The sequence below is a fragment of the Canis lupus genome, chromosome 5 (genome assembly GCF_048164855.1).
Source record: "Canis lupus baileyi chromosome 5, mCanLup2.hap1, whole genome shotgun sequence".
In the NCBI taxonomy this organism is placed as follows: Eukaryota; Metazoa; Chordata; class Mammalia; order Carnivora; family Canidae; genus Canis; species Canis lupus.
Genome location: NC_132842.1, coordinates 65,431,837 through 65,458,950, shown reverse-complemented (window position 1 = coordinate 65,458,950; position 27,114 = coordinate 65,431,837). Strand labels below are relative to the sequence as shown.

The window sequence follows — 27,114 nt, the reverse complement described above, 5'->3', positions numbered from 1 at the left end:
AATAGTGGGAGTGGCCTGGGCAGAGGGCAGTGATGAGGACAGGGGGGTGGGCAGCATGGAAGGCACTGACCATGGGGCCAGGTGCAGGGTCAGTTGTAGGGAGGGCTACCACTGGCCCATGGACCCATGACAGTGCCAGTCACTCCTGCTGTCCTGGCCCTGTTATTCATAGCACTCCCCTTTCACCCTCAAAAGTGACCTGGTTTGAGCAGTAAAATTATATGGGCACCCCAGAATATAGGCAGTAGTGTCCTCGTTTTACCAATGGGGAACTGAGGGTCAGAGAGACTCAAGTTTAGGTCAGGCCCTGGAAAGAGGACAGGAGTGGAGCTGGGATGGGAACCGGGCCTGTCTGACTTGAAAGCCCAGGCTTTCCCATAATCCTATGCTGCCTCCCACAGTAAAGTGCAAAGTCAGAGACATAGGTAACTTAAATATTCACTGAGCATGACCCTGCATGGCATCGTGCCAGGGCTGCGTGGAGTCAGGGGAAGCTGGATTAAGCAGCACTCATTCAGTGGTTGAATGGCATGTAAACAAGCTCAAACTGGTCTAAATAAAAATGGGTGATTTAGTGGTTCATGTCATTGAAAAGTCTAGGGGAAGGACCAGTTTCAGGTATAGTTTGATCCAGGTGTTCAGCATTCTCAGGACCCATTTTCTATTGTTTCAACTCCTGGATCTGTTTTCCTTCGTGTTGGCTTTTCTTTTTGACAGAGTCTCCCTATAAAGAGGTAAAATATTTTCTTCAGTGTCAGATTTCCACCCCTCACATTTCATTAATGTCAGCAGAAAAAGAGCAAATGTCCTGGGATTGCATCTCTTTGGCCCAGGCTTGGGTCATGTGCCCAGCCATGACTAATCCCTGTGGCCAGGGATGTGAAAAATTCTCACTGGTCAGGCCTGGAATATGTGCCCACCCTTGTGGTTACGGGGCAGAAATCAGCCCTGTCCATGCCTCATGGATGAAAGCGGTAGAGGCATAGGGTTTCTAGATACCATACAGGACAGCCCATTTTATTTCAGATAAATAACACATATTTTTTCTATAAGTATATCCCAAATACTGTGTGAGACACTTCGATTAAACAGTGATTAAATCTGAGATCCACATTTAATGGAGTGTCCTGTGTTTTTATTTGTGAAGTCTGGCAAGCCAGAGGGGTGGCTCTGCAGGGAAAATCAAAATGTTACCAGAAGAAGGAGGAATGGATGCTGTGGGGTAGGGAGTTGTTTTTCCAGATCACAGGAGGTGCCCACTACAGAGGTGGGGGGAGGGATAAAAAGCTTTCCTTCAGCCTTGAATTCCTCCTGAAGGTACAGTCTATGAAGCCAGCCCTGAGAGTTGTGGATATTCAGTGAGAGAAGTCACTGGACCATGAGGTGCTCCCTGTACTTGAATTAGGCCCCAGAGATGGGGAGAGGCATATATTGAAATGGGGGTGGGGTGAGTGATAGGTGGGAGAAAATGTCCATTTCTGTCTGCCAATCAGGCCTGAACCCTGGCATAGGGCCCCTGGCCTGTCGCCTTTCTGGACTGGCCTTGGGGTGACCCATACCTTTGTCTGAGACTAGCCAGCTTGCTGGTCAGCCTGTCTGCCCCATGTGAATTTACCAAAATGTGTTGGGATTCCTCTAACGAACCAGGTATTCAGGGGAGAGCCATCCTGTATACCACAGAAGCAGTGCCTGAGACAAGGATTATGTGCAAGTGATCCATGAAGGATAGTCTCCCAGAACAGACAGGAAGGGGGAGAGCTCCTGCAGGGAGCTTTGGAGTATGACTTCTGCTTCAGGATTGGTCCCCATGGGAGGCGAGGAAGCTGGGCTCAGGACCACCTGGCAGAGGGCTGGGAGGGGAGGCTTGCAGTTGTCTGAAGGCCTCTGAAGACACCTCACAAGTGTGGGCTGCTGGTGTGGAAAGCTTACCAAAGGTGGGGGCGAGGGCCCTGCAGAAACGGCAGGAGATGGAAGTGGAAGCTGTTAGCAAAGGGCCTAGAGAAGTCAGAGAAACCTGCATATGCTGTGAGCACTTTGAGGGGCTCCTGATGGAGATCAACAATAAGGTTCGAGGGATCCCTGGGTGGCGCAGCGGTTTGGCGCCTGCCTTTGGCCCAGGGCGCGATCCTGGAGACCCAGGATCGAATCCCACGTCGGGCTCCCGGTGCATGGAGCCTGCTTCTCTCTCTGCCTGTGTCTCTGCCTCTCTCTCTCTCTCTGTGACTATCATAAATAATTAATAAAAATTAAAAAAAAATAAAAAAACCCAATAAGGTTCGAAAAGTCCCACAGTGAAGAACCTGGCATCTTCTCCAAACTGCACGGGCCACAGAACCCTGCTTGTGGGGACACAGGTCTGAGAGTGAGCTTGCTGACTCAGCGGAGCACCTGCTCCCTGGCTTCTGGTGGAGTGGAGTCTCTTCTTGGGGCCTTAGTCTCCCCATCTCCCCCTCCAAGAGGGCCTTAACCTGAAGTCCACAGAAAGGGTTCAACATACAGTTTTATTTGTGTGGCATTTTACCGGGGACACATTCTCAGGGGGTTCTGGGCCTTCCCCCAGGTCAGAACCTTTGCATGAGGGCTCTGCTCTGGCCTGGATGCCTGTGCCTGGAGGACTGCGTGTCTGAAGGCTTTTCTTCCTCGACATCCAGAAACACGCCGGGGTCGTGTCTCAGGAGCCCTGGCCTTCTCTTGGGGTGGGGTGGGGGGCTCGGTCCCTCCCAACTACACTGCGTGTTCCCGCCTCCCTGCTCAGAGCCTCCCTCCTTGTGTTTAGGAGTGGGTGAGGGTTCCCTCTTGACCTCTAGGATTGTGGGTGAGTCAGACGACCCAGGGACTGACAGACACGGGGCACTGCTATTACTGCCTTCTTGCCCTCAGACCAGGTATGTCCTCTGACCTTGGGTGCCAGCCACACAGCATCTCGTAGGCCTCCGTGGGCTTCCCGGGGGATCATGGTTGCAACAGGGGTCCCTGGCAGGACCTGTGGGGGCCGGCAGCCACCTTTCAGATTCTTACAATGCTCCCCCTCCCCAACTAAAAAGACAAAACAAAAACAAGGATTTTTGGTTTGCCCAAGAATGAAAATCTGATGTACAGCCAATGGGGTCTGGGGTCGGGCAAGAGAGCTACCACCCTCCTCCGCTCCCAGCGATAGCCCCTGTTCACATGCTCAGCTGGCCTCATGCCATTTCTGGAAGCTAAGTCTGTCTGCGTTACATGACCACAAAGGGGTGTCTTGCCAGCCTCCCCCTCCGGCTTCCTCTGCACCCACAGCCAGGAGCACTGGGGAGCAGGCAGGTTCTGGTGGGTTCTCTTCATGGCCTGTGTGCAGGGCATGGGAGGGAGCAGGGCTCTGGGGTGCAGAGAGGCCCCTTGCCGCCTCCTTCCCTCCCAGGTGGGATCTGAAAACCACCCCATTTCACTGGAAAGTTGCAGACCACACCACCTGCTAGGGCCAAGACCCTTCTAGCAGACTTCTGTGGGTGAGATCTCGAATCAACGTGGCCTGTGGCTGTGTGTTTTCATATTTTCTTCAAAATGCTTTGCCGTTATTTCTGATCGTGGAAGGAATCGTGCGTGTTCACAGCGAGCCGTCTGACACCCCTGGCTCCGGCGCCCAGGCACCACCTCTGGGAGCATTTTGAGGCCGCCCTCTCCAGACAGGCCTCTCTGACCACAGTGCACAGAAACACGTGTAGATAATTTTAGCAGATGTAATCGCTTCTCTTTTTTCTGGCGACTTGCTTTTCTCTTTGAGGAAAATACGGAGAATGTTTTTCTGAGTCCGTAAATTTAGTCAGAGCTGCATTTAGTTGTTTAGCACGTATTCATCGAGTGCCTCCTCTGTCAGGCAATATGTGGTGTGTCAGATGGTGCTGAGTGCCATAGAAGAAACTGAGGCAGAGAAGGGATGAGGGGGAGCTGAGATCAGTGCTGTAGTTTAAATAGAAGTGTTTAGGGATGCCTGGGTAGCTCAGTGGTTGAGTGTCAGCCTTTGGCTCAGGGCGTGATCCCGGGGTCCTGGGATCGAGTCATGCATCAGGCTCCCTGCATGGAGCCTGCTTCTCCCTCTGCCTGTGTCTCTGCCTCTCTCTGTGTGTCTCTCATGAATAAATAAATAAAATATTTAGATAGATAGATAGATAGATAGATAGATAGATAGATAGATAGATAGATAAATGGGTTTAGATCATCACCCAGGTGATGAGGTGAGCCAAAGCTTGAAGGAGGGGAAGTGGAGGGGATATATGGAGAGTGTTTTAGGCAGTGGGAACAGCATGTACAAAGGCCCTGAGGTGGCAGTGTGTTTGTAATCAGGAGATGAGAGGGTGAGGTGAGGGTGGCCAGGGCAGAGTATGTGCAGGGGAGTAACAGCAGGGCAGGACAATGATGGGGCAGACGGGCCGGGTGGGGCTCTGTAGGGCATTCATAGGACTTTGGAGAATGGACTAGAGAGTACCAGGACAGAGAAAAGGAGATGGTAGGCATTGCCCTGATGGGAGAGGATGACCTCTCTTGGCATCCTGGAGCGCACTGTGGGTGTGGAGGAGGTGAGGACGTGCTGGTTTCGAGGTACGTTTTGGAGGTATGAGCCAGCAGGATGTAGTGGGGTTGGTTGGAAGGGTTGACAGGGCAGTGGCAGACTGACTCCCGGGTTGCTGGCCTGAGGGACAGGAAGGAGGGAACAGCCCTGGTTGGGTGCAGGGAGGCAATCTGGGAGGACGGGTTTGGGGCGAATGGGAGTCTGTTTGGATGCATGAAGTCGCAGAAGCCCGCAGAAGCTCGGTGCACATGGCCAGTGCGCGGGGAGCCACAGCACTGCCTTTAATGGAACAGTGCTTAAGAAAGCATAGTGTCGTTTGAGCATAAAAGCATTGCGTGTTCTGGGTTTTAAAAGACGGAGAGAATGAGAGAGAAGAGGAGAGGGGAGGCGGGGAGAGACAGCACAAATCCAGATTGCACAGAAAGCTGGACAGCTGAAGGGGACAAGTCCCTGTGGCCCATCCCCGCTCCCCAAGGGGAGCGGCACTATTACCGACAGGTAGTGTGCCCTTCCAGAAATGTTCTGGAGAGGACGCCTCTTTTGTTTATGAGCACAACAGGGACCGGCCTCTAGGCTGTCCTCACCTGCTATCCCCCTGTGGGCACCTGGGACCCTGGGAGCCCCGGTTCATGAGCAGTGCTGCTAACCCTTCTGTTCATCCGTGTCTGCCTTTTTATGTGACCTCAAGGCATGCCTGTGTCACAGGCCCATTTGGTAGGTGTGGACACTGAGACTTATAGGCACTGATCTGGTGGCTCATAAACAGCTAAGATTCGGAACAAACTGAGTCATCTGGGAGCCCAGATGTGCCACTCTTGATTCTGCCCAAATGCAATGAGGTGAGGACGTTGGAAGTCAGTAGTCACGCTGGTTGGCAGTGGGGGGCACAAGGCTTTAGCAGCAGGCAGTCAGCTGTTGAGGGCAAAGGGCTCTCCAGGCAGAGGAAGCAGCACCGGGGGAGGGGGTGTTTGTGGGGGGGCTGTTGGGAGGCCTTGAGGTGGGGCCTGGCCAGTGAGGGGGCTAGAGAGAGGTTCTGGGAGCTGGCCCATAGGGAAGGAGAAGGAGGCCGGGACAGAGGCAGGCCTGGCATGGACAGGCATTAGAGAGGCAGGAAGTTGGCTTTTGTAAGAGCTTTAGGGCCAGATGGGGTGGACCAAGTGTGGACACGTGTGTGTGTGTGTGTGTGTGTGTGTGTGTGTGTGTGTGTCTGCCTGTCTAGGAGGAGGGTCCCAGAATCTGGCCCAAACCATTGGTCTCTTATTCTCTCATAAAAATGAAGACTCCTTGGATATACAAAATGAGAGCACCTTATTGCGTCTGTTTAGTTAGGTGAGGAGAAACAGGAGGCCCGAGGCCGAGAGGAGCATCATGCTCCCCTGGCTCCCCAGACCACACAGGGTCCCCCGCTGGGCTAGCCTCTGCCCTGGGCAGGGAGCACCTCCTTTCCCCCCAACAAGATGGCCCCTGGCCTACGGGAGCACCGTTCTCTGGCTGATGGGTGACGTGTTGTCAGTCATGAGCAGCCTGGCTCACGGCCACCCCGCTCCACAGGGCACACCCGCTGGACCTGCCAACGGACCTGGGCCTGTCCCAGAGCCAGGAGCTGCTGGCAGAGGCAGCCCAGCTGCCCAGTGATCAGAGGCACACCACCGCCCCTGTGGCCTCTGCCGTTATCAGCATGCGGTGTGGCAGGCTGGTGGCGTGGCGGGTCCATGGTGTAGCAGGGTCAGCAGGGAGGCAGGCCTCGGGCCAGGCGGGAGGGGCACCGAGGGCTGGTGGCCTTCTGGAGCTTGGGGCCTGTGGGATGGCTGGACCCAGGGTGCTCCTGGGTCCAGCTCTGATCAGCTGTGAGGCATCTCTGAAGGCAGCGGGGGGTCGGCGAGGAGACGAGAGGGCAGAGGGTAACGGACAGGGCACCCCCCTCACGCACAGCAGAGAGGGGCCGGCGGCATTATGGCCTGCTGACTGCCTGCTGGGTGTGCTGGGCACTTGACATCCAGTCTCATTTCTCCTTCCGAGTGGGCCTGCCAGGCGGCGGCTGTCATTCCCATGTTCAGGTGAAGAAACTGAGGCACAAACAGGGAAATCATTTGTACATGGTGGCACGGCATAGAGCGGAGGAGCCAGGGCTCAGGGCGGACCCTCGTGGGAATCACTTACTTCCCTAAGCCTCAGCTCCCTCCTGGCTACGGGGTGACAACGGCGCCAGGCTCACAGGGCTGCTCGGAGCCTTTAGCTGGGCACCTACCGTGCTCAACAGAGCACTTGGCCCACGTTAGGCGCTTGCGAAAGAAATGCTGGTAATTATTATCACTGAGTCCTCTGTGTGCGTGACCTCAGTTACTCCCACGCCCTGACAAGCCCATTGGATCCTGGTTTCCACTGTAGAAACTCCTTTGAACTGCCGTCTAGTAGGAAAGTTCCCATCACGCCGGCAGAGCAGCCCTCGGGCCCCGTGTCCCACCCAGCCCTGGACAACCTGCCTTGTGTTGGGTCATCCTCCTGCGAGCTCTCAAGTCCCAAAGGCTGGAGATGAAGGCAGGGTCTGGGTAATGCCCAACTCTGCTGTTTTCTCTTGGCATTAGCGGTTTTTCCCCAAGCCTGGGATCCCTATTCCCAAAGCATGAGCCCTAGAGGAGGGCCTGTGACCGGGTGGGAGGAGCATCTACTGAGCTGCTTCCCTGGTGTCTCCCTTCTTCCTCTTCACACCCTTTCCCACCTGTCCGAGGGATCCTCCAGGTGGAGGAGGGAGCAGAGGACTTCAGCTTGGTCTCTTTTGTATTTTTTTAAAGACTTTATTTATTTATTAGAGAGAGAGAGAGAGAGAGGAGAAGAAGCAGGGGGAGGGGCAGAGGGAGAGGGAAAAGCAGGCTCCTCGTTCTGCGGAGAACCTGATGTAGGGCTCGATCCTGGGACTCCAAGATCATGACCTGAGCTGAAGGTAGCCCAACTGACTGAGCCACTCAGGTGCCCCTAGCTCAGGCTATTTATTTATAAAAGATTTTATTTATTTATTTATTCATGAGAGACACAGAGAGAGGCAGAGACACAGGCAGAAGGAGAAGCAGGTTCCATGCAGGGAGCCCGATGCAGGACTCGGTCCTAAGACCCCAGGATCAGGACCTGAGTCAAAGGCAGAGGCTCAACCACTGAGCCACCCAGGCGCCTGCAGCTCGAGCTCTTTAAACCTTGCAGTTCCCAAAGCATGATCCATACATTCTGCTGGAGGTAGAGGTGGGGCTTGAGATAAGTGGTGGACAGCTTGTATTTTAATGGTTCTGCCTTTGTTTCATTTGAATTATATTTTTTGAGAACCCCAATGGTAACTAGGACATCACACCCATGATTTCACTGATATTATTGGCAAGACTAGATTTTAAACAGAAAGAAAAAGGGAAAGAGAGCCAATTTAAAGAAAAATGTGAATTACTCATGGCAGCCCAATTGAGAGCCAGTTCTGGGAGTAGTTGGGACGATGGTATGTGGATACCAGCAGCTGGATTGGGGTGACAACAGCCCAGGAAGTGGACTCTTCTGGCCCACTGCTGCCAATGGCCGGCTGTGTCTCTAGGACTGGACAAAGCCATCTTTGGGAGTTATTTGCACCCTGGAGAGTGGAAGGCCTGAGGGTCGGAGGAAGGGTATGTGGTGGCTCTGGATCCTGCTAAAGCATACCTGCCTGATAAACATTACCTCAAATCCAGAAAGTCAGCTCAGGCTGGAGCCCCCGAGATGCGGGGGGCAGAGGCTGGGAAGTGCCAATGGGAGCAGAGGGATTACATCTTGAGCAGATAAAAACAGTCGGGGAGAAATCCAAGGAATTTTAATTACTGCTGCACATCTTTGGAGTCCTGAAGGCCTGGTCCTCGTAGGCCAGACACGCAGGCCAGCTCTGCAAACTGAAGCCCTCAGAGCCGCCTTCCCTCTTCTGCTCAGCGTCCCCCCTCCTTCAGCAGGGGAGATACCTGTGGAGGTGCCCACTGCTTAGCAGGTGGCAGCAGCTTCCTCCCTCTGGCTTCCAAGTTGGCTGGAATCTCGGCTCTGGTTTTAGGGGACTATAACTTGGTTCTGAAGATTCTGTGGCAGGGGGAGGGGAGGTTGTCAGAGCTTTCAGCTGCAAGTAGGAGAAGCCCAACACAAATTGCCAGAAGCCAAGAGGGCAGTCAAGTGGCTTCCATAACTGTCCCATCCCCAGGAAAGGCAGGTGAGGGTGGGTCTGGCTCCAAGGTTCATCCAACAGACACTTATTATTTACTATATATCAGACACTATTCTAGAGCAGAACAGGCCCAAGTGCCTGCCCTCAGGAGCTGACTTCTAGAAACCAGTTGGTCCAAGGCCTCGTCGAACGGTCATGCTCTCCTGGGCACTGGCTTGTGTCTCCATCCATTTGTGAGCTCTTACCTGGCGTGTGGGGTCTCAAGCAGCCGGGGATGGGATTGGACACAGCCTTGGCATGGAGAAGACACCTCCCCTGCCAGCTCGTGTGAGGATGATCGAGGGGAGGACTCCAATTTGCTTATTAGCGGGGGGAACAGATGCTGGGTAAGCAGAACCCGTGGCCTTCCCTGCGGGCTGCATGGCCAGAGGAGGCTGCAGTGGCCTCATGGGAGTATCTGAGGCATCTGCCCCATGCATCACTTGTTTGAGAAGAGGGGACATTTTTTTCTGGAAGCAGATATAAGGTCTGCTGACATCCAGGAGGAATGAGTCTGTTTCTCTCCTACCCCCCGGGAAGAAGGGAGTCCCCAGCCCCTCCTGGACTGTCACTAGAGCCAGGGCCCCTAGGAGCCTCCCCACCCTGGCCCTTTGCCAGTGGCTGTCTTTCAGCCCTGGCTTTCATGTTGCACAGTTTGGGGGTGGAATAGGTAATTCCTCGCACTTTTGGCCTGCCACGTGCTTGCGTAGAGTGGCTCTCAGGAGCAAAAGTCACAAAAGCCCCTGGTTGAGGTACACATTGGAGATGGGGACTTTGAGGCCTGGAAGGTGAATGGCCCTGACTCTCCTCCCACTCTTGCTTTTTGCTGGGTCAGGGAGCTGGAGCCCCAGAAGGCCTCTTCTCAAGGGGACCAGGAGTATCATCCTGGCCCGCCGCCCCATTCTAGAGGCAAGGAACCCCAGAGCCTGGGTGGTTCTAACCCAGCTCTGCTACTTGTTCTCCTTGAGCGATCTTAAGGCCAGTCACTTAACCTTTTGGCTGAGCCTCAGGTTCCTCTTATAAAGTAGGTTATTGTGTGGGTTTTTATGAAACTAGATTTCAGTGGCCCAAGTGAGACATGAATGTACTAGAACACTTCAGAGAGAGTTGAAGTTTCTCACTTCCTGTCCACTTCCCTTGTCCCTCATCTCCCTGGCGGTAACCAGGGGGACATCTGTACATTGGGTGTGCTCACGGTATGTGTGTGTCTGGTGTTTTCTTAGATGTACAAGTCATGCTCTACTTGTGTCTTCCATGTGGCGTGGCGCTCCTCCTGCTGGGATTTACAGATTTTATGGATCTGCCCTGTTCTTCAGAGTCACTGTGTAGCATTTCACAGTGTGGAACCAGCACACTTTCCTTTCCTGGGCATTTCTCCTGTTTCCGACTGTTGGTGAACTTGAACATGCCTCCCTGGTGCTACGGACACGGAGGTGTTAAATCACTGGACGTTAGGTTTTTGCAGGAATAGGATGTGAGGATGTTCCAAGCACGCGGCAGAAGCAGGGCGCTCCAGAAGGACAGAAGCTCATCCTCGGTGTTTCTCATGATGTGTATTTTGTCTATGTTTTCTCACTCTTTCTTGACATTGAAATCTCTGTGTCACAGCAGAGCAAAAAAGGAACCGGGATGGTTAAGTAAGGTGTCTGCTGTCACTCAGCTGCCAAGGGCGGGCACCTGACTCCCGGGTCCGGCCGGGTGCTGGGAATGGGAATGGAGCATCCCTGCCCGGGACGGCCAGAGCTTGCTCTCGGCGGGGCCTGCCCACAGCGGCGCCGGTTCCCCAGGCACGCCCGGCCCGGCTGCCTCTGCACAGTGCGCTGGGAAGAGGGAGCTCGCCAGGAATTTCCTGGGGCGGCTCCAGGGGCAGCCTGCTTGCATCTAAGGGTGACAGGGTGGTTGGGTTGTGCCTCCCACCCTCTCTTTCCCCGACATGTCCCCAGCCCCGTGCATTCTTGGAATCTGCGAGTTGTGCCGTGTTCTATGGGCACCAGGAGTGTTCTTTGAAACCCCGTGGCACCAACATCTGTTAGCTCTTAGAGAACAGAGACATTGACAAAGAACTGCTGGGCAGGCGGTGGGGGGAAGATATTAAGCTCAGGAGTAGGAGTCTCAAAGACAAAGAGGAAAAACCCTAACCGAACTCCAGCCCGCTCCCAAGCCCTGCTTTGATGTGGTTTCCCGTCCCCGGAGGCCTTATAAGGCCTTATGCCTGCAATTCTGTGCTCTGGGTTGGCGCTGGCTGCACACTCAGCGCCCGGAGGAGCTGGCCTCTCTTCCTGGGGCCCAGCGTGGGGCAGAGGAGCAGCAGTGCCGGGACATGGGAGGGAGGCAGGGAGGCCCGGGCCCTGTGGCCTGAGAGGCTGCTGAGCCCGGCCACTGGGCATCAGGCTGGGGCCAGCAAGAAGTCTGGGGATCCAGGAAGGCTTTGATTACAACTTACAGCCTAGTCTGAGGCCGACTATCCTGAAGGCCAGAGGAGAGGGGGCGTGGGACCAGGGGCCAGAGTGATGGCTGAGTAAAGGAGCAGTGAAGGACAGTCACTCATACCAAGCTCCACACTTGGGCTTCTTACAGGGCAGTGGTGAAGGATACGCGCTCTGGAGCCAGGAGCCTGCTTTCTAGCCTGGCTCTGGCACTCACTGGCTGTGTGACCTTAGGCAAGTCACTTAACCTCTCTGTGCCTCAGTTTGCTCATCTGCAAACTGATGATAAACTGCTAATAGTGGCACTACCTCAAAGGATTGCCATGAGGATTAAATATGAAGCATTAAAAACACCGTGCCAGGTAGGAGAGTGACTCTTAGTGTCTTTGACGGCGCCTTGGGGCTGGTGAGCCTTTGAGCTTCTCCAAGCAATGTTCTAGTAGTCACCTAGTAGCCAGAGTGGAAGAAATAATAAACAGTAACTACTGGTCTTTGGAGCCCCAGCCGTGGTATCAGGTGTAATATTAAGCACTGTCCATGCAACAACTTCCTTAATCTTCGCAGCCACCCTGAGACATGCATACTATCGTTCCTATATGCAGATGGGAGGCTGAGAAAGTTCCTTCACCCACGTGATGCAGCTTGTATGAAGCAGAGCTGGGATTTGAACCAAGGTCTGGCCCATTCCAGTTCTGTGCCCCAAACCTTGTGCATGAGGCTCCTCATGGAGGGACTTGCAGCTGTCAAGGGTTCTGAGCCTCTACCTGTAGGATGGTACTGAGAGCCTAAGGTCCCCAGACCTTGCCCATGGGCCTCCCAGCAGGGCTCTGCTGAGTCCCCAGCCTAGTGGGGAGAGGCTGTGGGCCCCTTGAGTCCTGCCACAGAAGCTGGAGTACTTGACCCCCACCCCTGGAGCTGCTGGCAGGCCTGTTCTTCTCGTACTTCTCTAAGTGTGATCCCCGGTTCCCGGCAAGTGTGCCAGGACTCTTAGTTGTCCCTGTCCCCATGCCCACAGGAGCCTTGATTCCACTGTACAAGCTCAGGTCAGGCTTCTGCAAGAAACGGCTCAAATCTTGGCTCTGTTGACAACCCAGAGCTGTTGCCTGGCCTCTTAAAGCCTCCTCCTCATTTAAATACAGGGCTTGGGAACCTCATTCCCCAGAAGTTCTTATAGGGATTCCCTTGGTCAGTACCTCGTGTACCACAGGCACTTGGTAAATGATGCAAGTGGCAGTTGGTACCATTATTTCCTGCCTCCTATGTCCCTTGAGGACTGACAACACTTTCTTTGTAGGGAAAAAAAAAAGGGGTTAACAGTTATAACTCACTTTACAAATTGCAGATCATTTTTATGAGCGTTTATTCCTGGAGAGATGGAACACGTGGGGCTATGGTGAAGATGGAGGGAGATAATAAATATACTTACAGGGCTCCTGGCATGGTGCCTGGCACTTAGGAGATGCCCAAAAAGGTCAGCTGTCCTGTCATTGCTGTGGTTTGTGATCATGCCCATTTTATAGAGAGATAGACTGAGGACCCCAAGAAAGCGGTGGCTGACCCCATGTCCAAGGGGCAGGGGGGCTATGGAGCCAGGATGTGATCCTGCGTTTGGTTCAACACTGCATTGCCTCTTGTTTACGTGATTCAAAGCTTGAGGACCACAGACACTGCACTCCATGCCCCGGGCCACCTAGCTTGACTGATGAAATGAAATTTTTTTAAGAAGATTTATTTATTTATTTTAGAGGGAGAGAGTGAAAGAGCAAGTGAGTGAGCAAGTTGGGGGAGGGGCACCAGGAGAGAGAGAATCTCAAGCAGATTTTCTGCTGAGCACAGAGCCCAATGCTGGGCTCATGACCTATGAGATCACGACCTGAGCTGAAACCAAGAGTTAGATGCTCAACTGACTGAGCCACCCAGGTGCCCCAGATGAAATGGGTTTTTGCCAGCATCAAGCACCTGTGCCACCCAGCGTGTCAGCGGACCATGGTGCTGGGGAGCCTTCACAGTTCTACACAGCAGGGTAAGGTTTAGCACGAAGAGGCCAACCCCGGAACTTGCCAGAACTCTGCTTTAATATGCAGAGACATGTCTTTACTGTGTCAGGGAGCTTGGTCCTCCCCACAGACAGTTCTCAGAGTGTGTGATACACACTGTGAGGCATTGTTCTCGGGGTTCCAGACGGCTGCTTTGTTGGGGGTGACACTTCCAGTCTCTAAACTGCTCCAAGTGTGCCAGCAAGAAGATGCGAGCGCTCAAAATATGTGCCTGGCAGGTCCTGGCCGCCTGGCCGGGAGCGGTCAGGGTGGTGGGCCGAGGTCAGCACTGAGCGCCTGCTTTCCAGAAGACCTCAGCGTGATCCCTTGAAGCTGGTCGCCTGCTCTGTGAGGAAGTGCTGCCTGCCAGCCTGTCTGGGGGAGGCGGCATCCGTCTTCCTCTGGCATGAAAGATGGGCTCTAATTGGCTGCCGGAGTGTCCCAGCCATCTAATGATGCCGCCTGAGTGTGCGCCTTCCCTGTCACCAGCTCCCGGCTTCCCTGTCAACTCCAGCGCTGTTAACACAAACAGCCAGTTTACAAGCCCAGGAAGTGTTCGGTGATTATGATAATTGGCAGAGGAGGAAGGAGAAGCCGTCCTGACTCCAGGAATGGAGAAGCCTGGTTTTGAAGTCAGTGGGACGCTAGGAGTTTGAATGACCACATTTTCACAACTAGCAGGGAAAGCGTGTATGATGATGCCCCAGGACGATTTGAAGAAGAGGGAGGATGGAGAACACCAGCCCTAATCCATAAAATGTTAGCTGTTGATCTTTTCAAAACAAAACAATAAAAAACAAGAGACTTCTCTCCAGCTGTGTCCAGTTCTTAAGATCAGATCTAGAAAACATCAGTTTGTTTTGTTAATCAAGACAAGCACTGGTGTTTCTGTTAAGTATCTGAGGTGTGGGATTTTTTTCTTCCTTTCTAATGTTTCAAGGAGAGGGTACATTCTATTTTTCTTTCGCTTTGCACTTTTTTTTTTTTTTTTTTTCAAAAAGAGAAGTTGGTGACAGCTGCTGAGTTTGGGCTTTTTTATTGCTTGTCATTTCGTGGTTCGAGAAGCGCTGCCACAGCACTGTTGTGGCATCAAAAGAGATAAGGTGATGTAACACTCCCAAACTTTGTCTCTCTCCCAGAAAAAGGAGCATTTCCCAAAGTGGGTTCCTCAGAATATGAATCTCATGTGTTGCTTTCTAAACACAAAACTTTGTGATCTCAATAGGTTTGAGGAATGCAGCCTAAGTTACCACTTGAATATTCACAGTGTCTGCTGTTACCATAGTCCGTTCTTCAGTAAGGGATCTTGTCTAACTTGAAAACAATCTCTTTTGATCACAGAACTCTTATTGGCAGAAAACCGATAAATGCAGAAGCCAGTCTGACGAGTGCTGGTCTTGCTTCTTCCATATCTAGAGTCATCCTGCTGGGGTGGGGCGGGATAGGTGGTAGCTTTGGTGACGTTCCAGAAATTTCCCAGCCTGTGGGCCAACCACACTCCCCTTGCCAACCTGACAACACCCGAGGGGCAGCCTGACCTATCCCAGCAGCTCTGCCAAATGGGATAGGATAAGCCACCAGGCATCCTGAATCCACACATGGGGCACCAGGCCAGGCATGTGTAAGGATCAGGCTAGTTTCCGGAAGGTGTGTGCACTGGGGAGAGGCGGCAGGCGTGTTTGAAGATCAGCGGAGCCAGAGCATGCAGGTTTCTGAATGTTATGCTGAAGAGTTGGGGGTTTATGTTAGGGCAGGAGAGACCTACTCTCGTGCACACCAGGCGCTCTTTGTAAACCCATGGAGCCAGCCCGCCCGCACCCCCCTGCTGGAGGAAGGATTCACACTGAGATCCTTTCCTGAAGCCCACCCGGGAGGTCCTGAGTCCATCAAGCTGACTCCAAGGGATAGATGAGGGACATTTTCTCATCCTGTCTCTCTCTTTCCAGGGGCAGAGGGTGGAATTTCCTTTCTGAGGGAGAGGAGTGCAGTATTTTACAGTGGGCTGTAGACTGAGAAAAAGTTACTTCCTAAAAAGCATGGTGACAATTCACTTTTCAAGTGATAGGATCCACCTTAATTGACCTAAATTCCCATCAGAAGAACCAGACCAGGATCCCTGCATCCCTGTGACCAGCCAGGCATGTGTTCATGACACCGCCTTTACGTCTGGATGCCGGTTGCCTACCTGACTTTGTCCGATACTTCCTTAACATCCCTGCTTTGTCTTCCTCTAGGAGCTCGTGGGGGAAGTTTTCAGAGAAACGCTCAGTGAGGAGGAAGAGGAAGACTTTCGGCTAGAAGGTACGGGAATCCATCACCCTCTTCCCAGGGTGCAGTGAGATGGGGAAGGAGCATTGGGTCTATCATGTGCCCTGTGTACCCTCCAGAAAATCTGCAGGCCAGATGGAGGACAGGACCCTGACTGTCGATGGGAGTGGGGTAGGGGTGAGAAGCCAGAAGGGAGCAGGGAGTGTAGCGTTTCATAGTCCAAGCCCAGAGTGGAGCTAGGGTCCTGAGGCTCGTTCCTAGCCCTGCTCCGTATTGGCTGGGGAACATTGGACAGGTTGTTTAAGTTCACTGTTTCCACTGGGGTGTGACCATAGGAGCTCCTAGCCCCCCCAAACAGTGTTAGACCTGTAGTAAGCACTACATAAAGTAGCTGTTGTATTTCCCCATTTGGCTGTTCACATGGAACTCATCTGGAGCTCAAGCACACCTCCAAATAGCCCCCCACCCCCACCCCACTGGCTCTTCCGTTCTCACTTCTGTAGCTCTTACTCTTGCCTTTGTTTGAGGGGAAGGATGAGGACGCTGGAGTAGAGGGCTGGTCACTGGTGCCCTCACCTGACTTCGGGCAAGGCACACCATCTTTCTAGAAGAGCCTTAGTTTCCACACTTACAGAATGGGAATGAGAGCCCTCCCCCTGTTTGACTCTCTGAGTTGGCACAAAGCACAGATGGCATTGGAAAGCATTTGCTATGTGGGATCATGTTTCCCATTTTATACTCAGAGAAGAGAATCACTGAACTGCGGGAGCTTAGGATAGTAGGGACCTTGCTGTTGAGTTGAGGACAGGCAGCTTGCAGGAGAGCCAGGGGGCCAAGGGTCTCGGGGAATCTAGGCCTTGGGGCTTTGAGAGGAGACCAGACAGTGCCAAGAGCTTCTCAAGGGATGCGTGGGCCAGACCTGATGGCTATGGCCACATCCAGCCTGAGAGCTGTCAGAAACATTGGGTCCTGCTCAGTCCCAGGCCATCTGCACTTTGAGAGGCTCCCCTGGTGGCTTGTGTGCCCACTGCACTTTGAGAAGCCCTGTTTTAAGAGATTCACTCGGTAGCCCAGGAGTTAGAGGTGGGTTGGGACCCAGGGATCTATCAAACTTTGCTCAAATAAGAGCAGGTCCTGAATCAAGTGTGGAGTCCCATGGATGGAAGGCTTTGTGCAGGCTATTTTCCTTGAGCATGTTTGCCTGCAGAGCTGGTGATGGCACTCAGGGGCTCTGCAGCTTTGATTCTTTATTCCCCTGGGCTCCCCCAAGCCTCAGCTGTCATCTTTGGCTTCAGGGAGAGATGCCAGGAGTTGGTGATTTGAGATCTGAGAAGTCAGGTAAAGATGTGCAGGATGTAAATCCTGGGGATTGAGTGACCCCAGACATCGGTTTCATAGGCTTTGGCTCTCATTCCAGCTATGTATTCATTTCCCACTCAGTCGCCCGGTGGTAGCCCATTAGCAAGGCCATTCTCTTGTTTGTCTATCCTTCCATTTGTCTATCCTTCCACCTGCTCCATCCAGTCACCCACCAGTCCACTCCTCTGCGTGTCCCTTCGTTCACTGATCCCTCACTCCTTATCGTCCCATCACCCAGCCACCCACTGTCTGTGCTCCATCCATCCATCCATCCATCCATCCATCCATCCATCCATCCCATCCATCCCATCCATTGTTCTCCCTACCCTCCTGCCACCCATCTACCGGCAGCCTGCACATACTTCATTCTCTACCCATGTGTTCATCACCCATCCTTCATCCCTTCATCCATTGACCCCATCTTCCAATCACCATCTGTCTATCCATCATGTTTTGAACTCCTAGTTATTTTTCCTAAATGAGGCACTCCTCTGTCCATTGAGGCTCAGTTTAAAACCACATAATTGATTTCAAATGAGATGTCTTTCCCTGCAAACAGACACGAAACAGCCTACTCATGGAATCCACTTCCCTCTGGAGGGGAGGGTTACTTTGTTCAGTGTCTCCCTTCAGAGCATGAATCATGTTGTAATGAACAGAAGGAATGCTGGCCGAGGAGCACATAGACTGGCTCCCCTCCTGGCTCTGGTAGCCACCCGCTGTGGATCACGGCCAGGTCCCATGGACTCTGGGTCCCTTTGCCCCCTGTAACCTGATGAGTGGGGACATGGAGCTGGACCCAGTGGTGCTCAAAGGATGTGGGCTCCTTGCAGGGAGAATGAAGCCCTGTGGCCCGGGCCAGGCAGCACTTACTGACGTTGGCTGATGGATGGGAGATGAAGACGAGGTGCCCGAGGGTCCCGGCTCCTGTTAAGGAGAGGGTGTCAGGTTGGCAGCACTCGATCTGACCCTATGGCCCACCAGCTTCATGCCGGACTTGAAGGGCAGCCCTGGCACCTTGCTAGATGCTGGCAATGTCCAGGCACGTCGGCACCACCACTCATGAGAGAGGGGGTTGGGAATCACTGTCCTGCCTCAGTTTCCCAACTAGGGGTTGGACTACATTGTTGGTGGTCCAGCTTTTCAGCCTCCTTCTTCAAACAAAAGCTTACACAGAAGTAGAAAATATAAAACAGATCAGGTTGCAGAGAGATGCAGTACGTCATGGCCGGTGTGTTTTATGTTAAAAGGGGCATGAGACGCTGCCCCGTAGTTCCTTGCCTGTGTGAGTACAGACCATGTGTGTATTGCTGTGTAGCCGGAGGCCTCGATGGTCAAAAACACGCGCTCCTCTTGGACCTGGGAGGAGGCTACTAAAACTTGAAAGAGCTCACCAAGAGGACTGTAGTATTAACTGGGATGAATGTTTTAACTTTCACAAGAAGAGTGAATGGGAAGACTCACAGCAGAATTAAGAAAGTGAAAACCATGTGTAAACGGGGCTGGAAGATTGAGGTTCCCCCCCCCCTCCCCCGCTGCTGGCCGGCCTGCATGGCCCTGACACTCCGGGGGGGATGCTGGACCCGTGACAGTCTGGCTCCCTGGTCCCCCACTGGTGCGGCCGCAGCCCCTGGGGAGCAGCATCCACCTGGTGGGGCGGTCGGGCGCTGGGCCAGCGTCCCTCTGTGCTCCCGGCCCAGGGCAAGCAGCCGAATCCTGAATCTCTCCTTTGTCTTCCTGTTGGCCAAGTTCATTGCCTCTTGGCGGGTTGGAGGGCTGTTTAAGGGAGAAAAAAGGCCATCTGAGGCGTGAAGATAAAAAGAAGTCTTTTAGCCATCCCAGGAGAGGACGGCTTTAGCTCTTGCGTTGTTATGTAAAGCCGGCCCTAATCCAGCATCTTAACCGCCTTAACTGGCCAGCTGGGAGCTCGCGGGATGGCAGATTAAGTCTGGGCTTGGTGCAGGGCTGCGAGGGCTGCGGAGCTCCTTTTGAACTGTGGCGAGAACAAAGTAAACATCAAAAGTCCCAAGCTCCATGAGCTGGCTGGGCGTGGCAGGGGCGGGACACAGGGCTGGCTTTCCAGGGGAGAAGGGGACAGGGACCCTCCGTCTGCTGACCCCGCGGGGTCTGAGCCCAGGGGAGGCCCAACCCCACACTTTACTCCTGTCCCCACCTGGCTTCCCCACCTCCTTAGCTCTGTTGGGCCACACGACAGGTGGTGGCAGCCTGTGGCTTGTGGCCTGAGGTGCAAATCGGTGCCACACCTGTTTGGCAGACCCACATCGCCCTGAATGGCCTCTCAGAGCACTGTGTCCCCACTGGGCATGGGGTGCTACTTCTGCTCTGTGCCCTTCGGAAGGGAAAGACCTATAAATGGTCACGGGCGCCTTCTCTCTGGGTCCTCTCTCTCCCTTCCACCTAGGGATGTCCCATCCCTCCCAGTGATTTGACTTCTAGCCTTGCCCACTGACCCCCAACACCTTGTCTGTGTCCTGTCTTCTGACCTCCACTCGGGGCTGAAAGCAGGCATAGTACAGTCTACCTGGCATCTCTAAAAAGTGGACGCCACAGAACGCCCATACAGGAACCCTTAGAAAGGTTGAAGTCAGGCGGACCCTCCCCTTGGGGGCCCAGGCCCTCCCTCCAAGCCCCCAATGTTTGGCTTGACAGGGCCTCCAGGGTCCCCGCTTCCCTGGCCCAAGGGTGGACGTGTTAGACTAGCTGGTCCTGCCATGCAGGGCAGTGGTGTCGAGCCTGAGGCCCTGGGGGTCTGAGTAGCCCCACTACGAGCTCAGGACCTGACTCCACATGAACTCTGAAACTTGTCTCACCACCACTGCCTCAGAATCTGTGAGAGGCACCTTCTTACCTTTACTCGGGCTCTTTTGGGAATTTGCAAGTCAGACCCCAGATCCAGCCTGGCTCTACCACAACTCTCTGGGTGACCTTGGGTGCATTCACATCATGTCTCTGTTTTTCATTTTCCTTGTTGGGGGTAATCAGAGTGCTTCTGCAGGGTTCCCATGATGACAGTGAGGTCATTAACGTAAGCGTGGAGAACAGCCCCGGTACAGAGTAAGTGCCCAGTGTATGTGAGCTGTTAGGAGTCTTATTGTTTCATGGGTCCTTTCTTGAAGAGGAGCCAACTGGTGTTTATAATTATTTACTAGTCCAGATCAAAGAAGACCTATTTTCAAAGCTTCTTTAATCCTATTAGAATTTCTCCTTCTACTCCCAGTGCATGACATAGAGTCTGGCATGCTATAAGTGCTCAATAAATACTCACTGGAAGATGACATCAACAGCATGAAATCACTGAAGTCAGGTGGCCCCCTCCCTCGGGCCACCCAGGCAGGTCCCGTGTACTCCCCCTCGGCTCTGGTCGGTTTGTCCCAGCACCCAGGTGTGACATGGCAGCCACTCACAGACCCGAGGAGCCCGGGGCCACTCACAGACCCGGGGGCCATTGGTCCCCTTCATTTGGGTTGGGAAGCCAAGGCCCAGAGAGTGTCCAAGGCCACACAGCACACTGAGAATGGAAGTCAGGCCTCCAAGGCCTTCTCATTCAGGAAGTATTTACTGAGCACCTGCTGCAAGTATGGGGCCCCGCTGGCAGGGTGTTCACACGAGGGATGTGGGGATAACCATGCAAGTTTCCAGTAGTGGTGCCCTGCCAAGAGGTGAAAGCCAGTGAAGGGTAGAGTGTGACAAGCCTCTCAGAGGAGGTGACATCTCAGCTGAGATGCAGGTGCCAGGAAGGAGCTGGCCATGGGAGGATGTAAAGGGAGAGCAGCCAGGAGAAGCAAGCAGAACCCCAAGGTGGAAGGAACTTGGGGTTTAGGGAAGAACCAAAGGGAGCCCCATGCAGCAGGAGGAGATACCAGGGACAAGGGTGAGACCTCGTGCTTGGCTTTTATGCTGCTTTTGAAGAGAAAGCATTGGAAAATTTTAGGCAGGTGAGTGCCAGCTTCTGACTTCCATTTTAACCAGGTGCTTGTAGCTTCTGGGAAGGATGGGCCACGTGGGGGGAGGCAGGAGACAATGACAATGACGGGACATGATTCCAGTAGTGTGGGCAAGGGTGATGGGTGGGCCTAACGTGGGGGCTGTGGGGTTGGAGAGAAGTGGGAGGGCCTGGGGGTAGGGTGGGAGGAGGGAGGTGGGGTGAGGAGGTGGTTGAGGGAAAGAGAGGGATCCTGGGGCCCCCACCTTGGACTTCTGGCATAAGACCAAAGGCAAGGGTGGGGCCCCATCTTTTTTTTTTTTTTTTTAAGATTTTATTTATCCATTCATGAGAGACAGAGAGAGGGCGGCAGAGACACAGGCAGAGAGAGAAGCAGGCTCCCTGCAGGGAGCCCCATGTGGGACTCCATCCCAGGACCCCAGGATCACACCCTGAGCCGAAGGCAGATGCTCAATCACTGAGCCACCCAGGTGCCCCAGGGTGGGGTCACCTCTGAGGCGGAGCTTTGGCCAGGTGATGGTGAGGGCTGCTTGTTGGGGGGCATGGTGGGCTCCAGATGGCTGTTGGACATCCAAGTAGAGCTGCCAAGTAGACAGACAGTTGGACACGGAGTCTGGAGGTCAGGGAACAGCTAAGGGGGAGACAGCCAGAGAGGGGGAGAGAGGGAGGACTTCTGAGGGCGTCTCTGCAGATGGCCCTGCACACCTCCCCGACACAGGCCGGTCAATCACGGGGGCTGGCCGGTGGTTCCCTGCCAGTCCGAGAGGAGGAGGAGATGACTGGGGAGCCGCGGGGACCCCCCCGACGGAGGGCAGGCGGGCCACACCCCGCTGGCTGTGCTCTCTCAGTTCAGAGCCTGCCCTCCTGTGAGTGTCAGTGAGGCCCGACTCCGCTCGGCGGCAGTCCTCCCCAGAAGCCCGGGTGACAGCAGCTTCTCTCGAGTCTGTTCTTCATAAAAGCTCAGCTGGAACAGTGGAAATTCTGACTTGTGTCAGATACCGAGGAGGCTTTAGTAGTTTCAAGTAGCTCGGGGTTAGATTTTAAAAGTTGAATTTCATCACATGTTTTAACTTGGGTGGGGATGGAGGAAGAGTGGAAGGGACATGGTATTTTTAGCCCAAAAAGGCTCTTTTCTCTTTCCCTCTCCCTCTCTCAGCATTCTCCCCTCCCTCCCCGAACAGATGTTTCTCGTCTCAACCCTATTCAGACCTCAAAGCAGAGTGGCCATCAACCTTCTGCTCTGATGACGGAAAAGGCCAGAACGCTATTTGTTGGGGAGATTTCTTTCTTTCTTTCTTTCTCTTTTTTCCTGTCCTCTTTCCCCTCAGTCACAATATGTCCTTTTTTTTTTTTTTAAAGATTTTATTTATTTATTCGTGAGAGACACACACACACACACACAGAGAGAGAGAGAGAGAGAGAGGCAGACACACAGGCAGAGGGAGGAGCAAGCTCCATGCATGGAGCCTGATGTGGGATTTGATCCTGGGTCTCCAGGATCCTGCCCTGGGCTGAAGGCAGGCACCAAACTGCTGAGCCACCCAGGCTGCCCCTACAACTTGTTCTTAAAGAAAATCTCCCTATAGTAAGACACAGTCCAGGGAGGCATGGTTTTGGAGCAAAAGACCCAGGCTGGCATTTCTGGTTTCAGGAAGGGGTAGATACCCACCAGTGGAAAGTGCCAGAAACTGCTTTGGAGAATCCTGCATGTCTCTTTTGGTGGTGGTGGTTTTTTCCTGATAAGCAGGGGATCAGAGTTAAGTTGGGATGCTTTAGGTTCTTTTAGACACTCAATAGAAATTCACTGAAGCTTTGGCTGACAATATTGAAAAATCTAGGGTGGATCTTGCCTAAAAGGGGCCAGCTGGATCCAGGAGCTCAAACCACGTCATCCACACACACATTCGCTTCCTCTCCTGCTCCCTCCCTCTCTCCCTGACTCTCCGTCACCTCTCCCTATGTCCCTGTGTTGGTCTCTCCCACTAAGATGGCAAGGGTGGCTACCCAGCTCTGGGCGCTCACATCCTATGAGCTCAGCCACCTCAAGTGAAAGAGCCTCCTGCCCCCCATGCAAAGTCTCACTACTTCTTGCAAAAGTTTGGGTCTCACTTTACTGGCCCAGGTGGATCTAGGTTGTGTGGCACCTGAAGTTGATCCAGTTTTGGGGCCATCTTTAAGAAGAATATAGGATCCTTTTATTAACCTATGTTTCATGCCATTCTTTTATAACTTTGAACCAGATGATAGGTCTATTTTGCTAAACATTAATCTATTTTTATGTAATTCTTTTATAACTTTGAACCAGATGATAGGTCTATTCTGCTAAACATAAATAACTATACTGCCAACTCATCTTTTCCCTTAGCTCAATTCCAGAAATACCTGTGTTCACTCTGACATCACATGACACAAGAGGGCCTATGGAAGTCAGAATGGAAAGAGACAGTGTTTGTAACCAATTGAGGTTAAAATAGCTCATTTTGAGAGTGTCTGGAAACAGAATGACCATGTGAACACGTTGCTAGGGTCCGTGCAAGTGAGAGGCTCACAGGCTCAGCTTTGCTGACTTCAGGATGACCTGTCCCTTGGTACTGACCTAGGAGCAGCCACATTGGCCGTCAGGCTGAAATTCATGGTGTCAGGTCTGGGTTCTGGGTGCATCCCGGAAGCTGGCATGGGATCAGCTCTCCTTAAACCATGTGGATTGAGATGGGAGAGGGGTGACCTGTTAGAGGAAACCCAGATGCTATTCTCAGAAGAGGGAGGATGGTCGCAGAACATGCAGGAGCAGGTGTCAACTATTGTGTGACAGAGTAGAGAGATCAGTGTATGTGGGGGGTAGTCAGGAAAAGGGGGTTTTTGTTCTATTTCTCCACCTTCTGGGTTCAAATCCTGGTAGTGTGACTTACTGTTGTTGTTTTGTTTGTTTTTTTTTTGGTGATGACGGTGATGATGATGATGATGATGATGATGATGGTGACAGTATCGATGTGCCTCAATGGGGTGTGATGGGCACTATGCTATATGTTGGGGCTATAGTAAGAAGATGGAATAAACCAAGTAGTGATAATAGCAGTTATAAGACAGACTCCCTGAGCAGAGAACCCTAGTCTAGCCCCTGGGGGTGTGCGGGCACCTGCTCAGAGGGTGGAGGGCCTAAGCTGAAGACCTGAAGGATGAGCTGGAGCTGGAGAGCCAGGACAAGTGTTCTTGGCAGGGATAACAGCATGAGAGCACCGCTGAGTCAAAACCTGAAAAGCAGTTCCGGGGAGATAAAGAGCCCAGAGATCATTTTCAGCGGAGAAATAAATGGCTTGATCCATTTCACTTCTCAAATTTGGTTTCCTCTTTGGTAAAATGCAAACAGTAGCCTACCCAACCTGGTGCTCTTGAGAGGCCCTAATAGAATACTTCACGTACCCACTACCTTCACCAGCCTGCCCTTGTGCTCATTGACAAACAGATTTGTGTGTCTTTCGGACCCTGGCTCCCTCAGGAGAGTCTCGCACAAATGATGCGAGAAACCATTTGGCCTGGAATGCACATATGATATCTTTCTCTTTTTACTGGCAGCAGATTTACCCGCCTAATTATATTTGGCATAGGCTAATATTAAAATTCATCTGCATTCCCTCTAACAGCTGCTGCTGGAGGATTGGGGAGTCAGAAACATCCTGGCCAGCCACCCTCAGGGCCACTAAAATATTTGCAGCAGATAATCTGTACGTGGACAATTGAGAAGGGCCTGTGGGGACATTAGGGCGGGCGTCCAAACTCCAGCAAGGAAGCTCTGGCTTGTGTTAGATCTTATGTCGTATCAACTGAGGACATGGTAGGTAACCGGGCAGAGAGAGCCCGTCTGAGTGTTAGTAATTTCTGGTCTCTGGGCAGAGCGGGAGGGGGCTGATAATAGTTGTAACGGTGTTTCAAATTTGTCCCTGCTTCCTAAGTTTATTATCAACCAGGCCTTTCTGGATTGTGTTAAAATAAGCTGGCGTTTGCTGCTATCATCCAGGGTTTGGATTTTAGCCTAAGTATGGGGTTCAAGAACAGACCTACCTCTTTCACACACCCCCTTTCTCACGCTGGTTCCCAATCTCCAACAAGCCAGAATTTGTGGTGCATTTGTTTTGTGCCTTCCTTGTGTCCGCCTATGGGATTTGGTGCAGTTTAACATTCTGGGCTGGAACAGTGCTCCGTGCATGTGCGTGGTACGTGCTGCATGCTGTGCACTGTGGGCATGCAGGGTCCAGGCTCCCACGAGACTTGCAGTCTGGCTGCCAGGATGTGGCAGGCTCTTGTGAAGGAATCGGAAGATCCCAGATCAGATTGCTCAGAATGAAGTGCTGGGCCGGATGGGGATAGACCACGCTCTGCTCACGACAAATTCATTTGTGCAAATTAGAGAAAGGAGCACCCCCCCCCCATCCCCCCGCAAGACACCTTTCTGCCATCTGTCCAAAATGAGGCCCAGTCTATGAATGGCGCCCCCTAGAGTGGTACATGGCACAACCCAACCTGTTTCCCAGATGACCCCGAGTACCACCACCACCCCCCAAGCCCCCCAGCCACCCCCACTGCAGGGAAGAGCCCTGAGGTGCTGGTCCTGCCTGGGTGCCAGGGAAAGTGGGGCTGCGAGAGGGCGGATCTGTTTTATTTCGTAGCCGTCTTCTCATGCTGTTTGGGTGGTGCCAGCTGTCAGCAGCTCTGGCTGGGTGGGCTGTGCCATCCTGCTCCCGGGGTCACTGCTATTTGCCAGGCTAAAGAGGCTGGAGAAGGTGACCGGGGCTCTCCCAGCATGTGGTCCCAAATGAGCTGTTGATGCCTCCTGTTGGGGCTGTGGCTGTGGGGTGGGGGCCGGGAGCTGGCCCCGTGATCATCGCCAACAACCATCCCCATTCGGGTCTTTCCTCACTCGCTGGTGCTCCTCTGACTCTCTCCTTTCCCTCTTTCCCTCCCCAGCCCCCTCTTCTTTTAAACTGGGGGAGGGACAGGGAAGAGACCGTCTTTGATCTCAGTGGAGGAAAAAAGTCTGTTCTGTTCAGGCTTTTGGCGAACACAACAAACAGTGTTTAAAATTTAACTTTGCTTAATTAATTAGTAATTCTGTTTAATGCTGTCTGATCTCCCTCCAAAAGGTATTTTGAAGCTTGAGAAGGGAACATCAAAGGGAGCCCGGTGAAGATGGTCAAGTAATGCATTTAATCTGGCAGTTGCTGGGGGTGGAGAGATGCCAGGTTGGGAGCTAATGTGGGAGAGATCCATCATCTGGTAAACACAGCCAGCAGGCTCCTTGCAGCCGTGGTGTGAGGAGCGACAGGGAGCAGTTTCCAAAGAGAAGGAGCTCCACACACCGCCCCCAGACTCATCTGAGCTGAGAATTGGTTTCGAGAAAGCGGAGTTGATGTTTTCTTTCTTCCATGCGTACTGTGCATGGTTGGGCAGGTTGTGTACTGCACAAGAGTTTCCAGTGAAGCAGGTGAGCAGTACAGTGAAATCCAGCCTGCATCCTGCTTATCAGGGTACCCTGGCGGGAAGGGAGGGCTGCATTTACCTAAGAGCAGTTCATAAACTTTTCTACAAAGGGCCAGGAGAGTGCATCATTTAGGCCTTGTGGGCCATATAGTCTCTGTTGTGACAACCGAACTCTGCCAGTGTAGAGCCAAGCAGCCATACACAGTGCCTATGAGCATGACTGTGTCCCAATAAAACTTTATTTACAAAAGCAGGTGGTGGGTGGACAGGGCGTAGCTTGCCAGCCCCTGCTTTTAGTCATCCAAAGGTACATCACAGACAGTGATGTGAATGCAGGATGTAAACCCAGAATACGAGTCTTTGAATTTAAAGGCTTTGCTTCCTCCTTACTCCATCTCTTCCCTTCCTTTTCCTACCTTTGCTCCAGCTTTCCTTTCTTCTTTCAAATTAGCAGTATCTCCTGTTGTTACTGTGAGTGATTAAAGAGTGATCAGAGTCCCTTTGACATTATGTACCCCCCGCCCCAGAAGATCATCTCTGGGGGAAAAAAATCTCTGGGTTGAGCAGGAGTAGGAGACAGAGAATGGGCTCGGAATCTGGCCCCAAAGCCCATTGTGACAAACATGCCATTCTCTTTGCTGGTTGGTGGGACCTTGGCAGCCCCAAGTGAGCACCCTTTACCCTTCCTATGCCTGCCCACGAGCCCAACGATGGATGGAGGGAGAGAGGTTTGTTCTGCGCAGGGGTGGTGGGGCCGGATGCTGGTTAATGTCTGGTTTGAGAGGGTTCATATGTGGGTGTAGGAGCAGGGCCCTGTGTCCCGGCCCCTGCCCCTGGCACTC

General features: G+C 53.0%; 1 protein-coding gene and 1 long non-coding RNA gene across 6 annotated transcripts in view; one reads left to right on the top strand and one right to left on the bottom strand.

Annotated features, from left to right (window-relative positions):
• The window catches only part of NKD1 (NKD inhibitor of WNT signaling pathway 1), an 84,392-nt gene that overhangs the window by 41,291 nt on the left and 15,987 nt on the right, over positions 1–27,114 (top strand). Inside the window, exon 4 of one of the 2 annotated variants that reach the window (XM_072827099.1) lies at positions 15,441–15,507. In XM_072827099.1, the coding sequence (XP_072683200.1) occupies positions 15,441–15,507 (67 nt within the window). Of the gene's footprint in view, positions 1–15,440; positions 15,508–26,879; positions 27,001–27,114 lie in introns of those variants that run through there. The other variant, XM_072827102.1, reaches the window with a different exon arrangement.
• LOC140633924 (uncharacterized) lies at positions 21,123–27,057 on the bottom strand. Of its 4 annotated transcripts, XR_012031516.1 has the most exons (6): positions 26,689–27,035; positions 24,857–25,170; positions 23,934–24,048; positions 23,394–23,522; positions 22,467–22,533; positions 21,123–21,428 (listed from the first exon to the last, which is right to left on the bottom strand). It is a non-coding gene; the product is annotated as an uncharacterized lncRNA (long non-coding RNA). The 4 variants fall into 4 exon arrangements; XR_012031513.1 differs by having other exon boundaries at positions 22,467–23,522; positions 26,689–27,057; XR_012031515.1 differs by lacking the exon at positions 22,467–22,533 and having other exon boundaries at positions 26,689–26,910.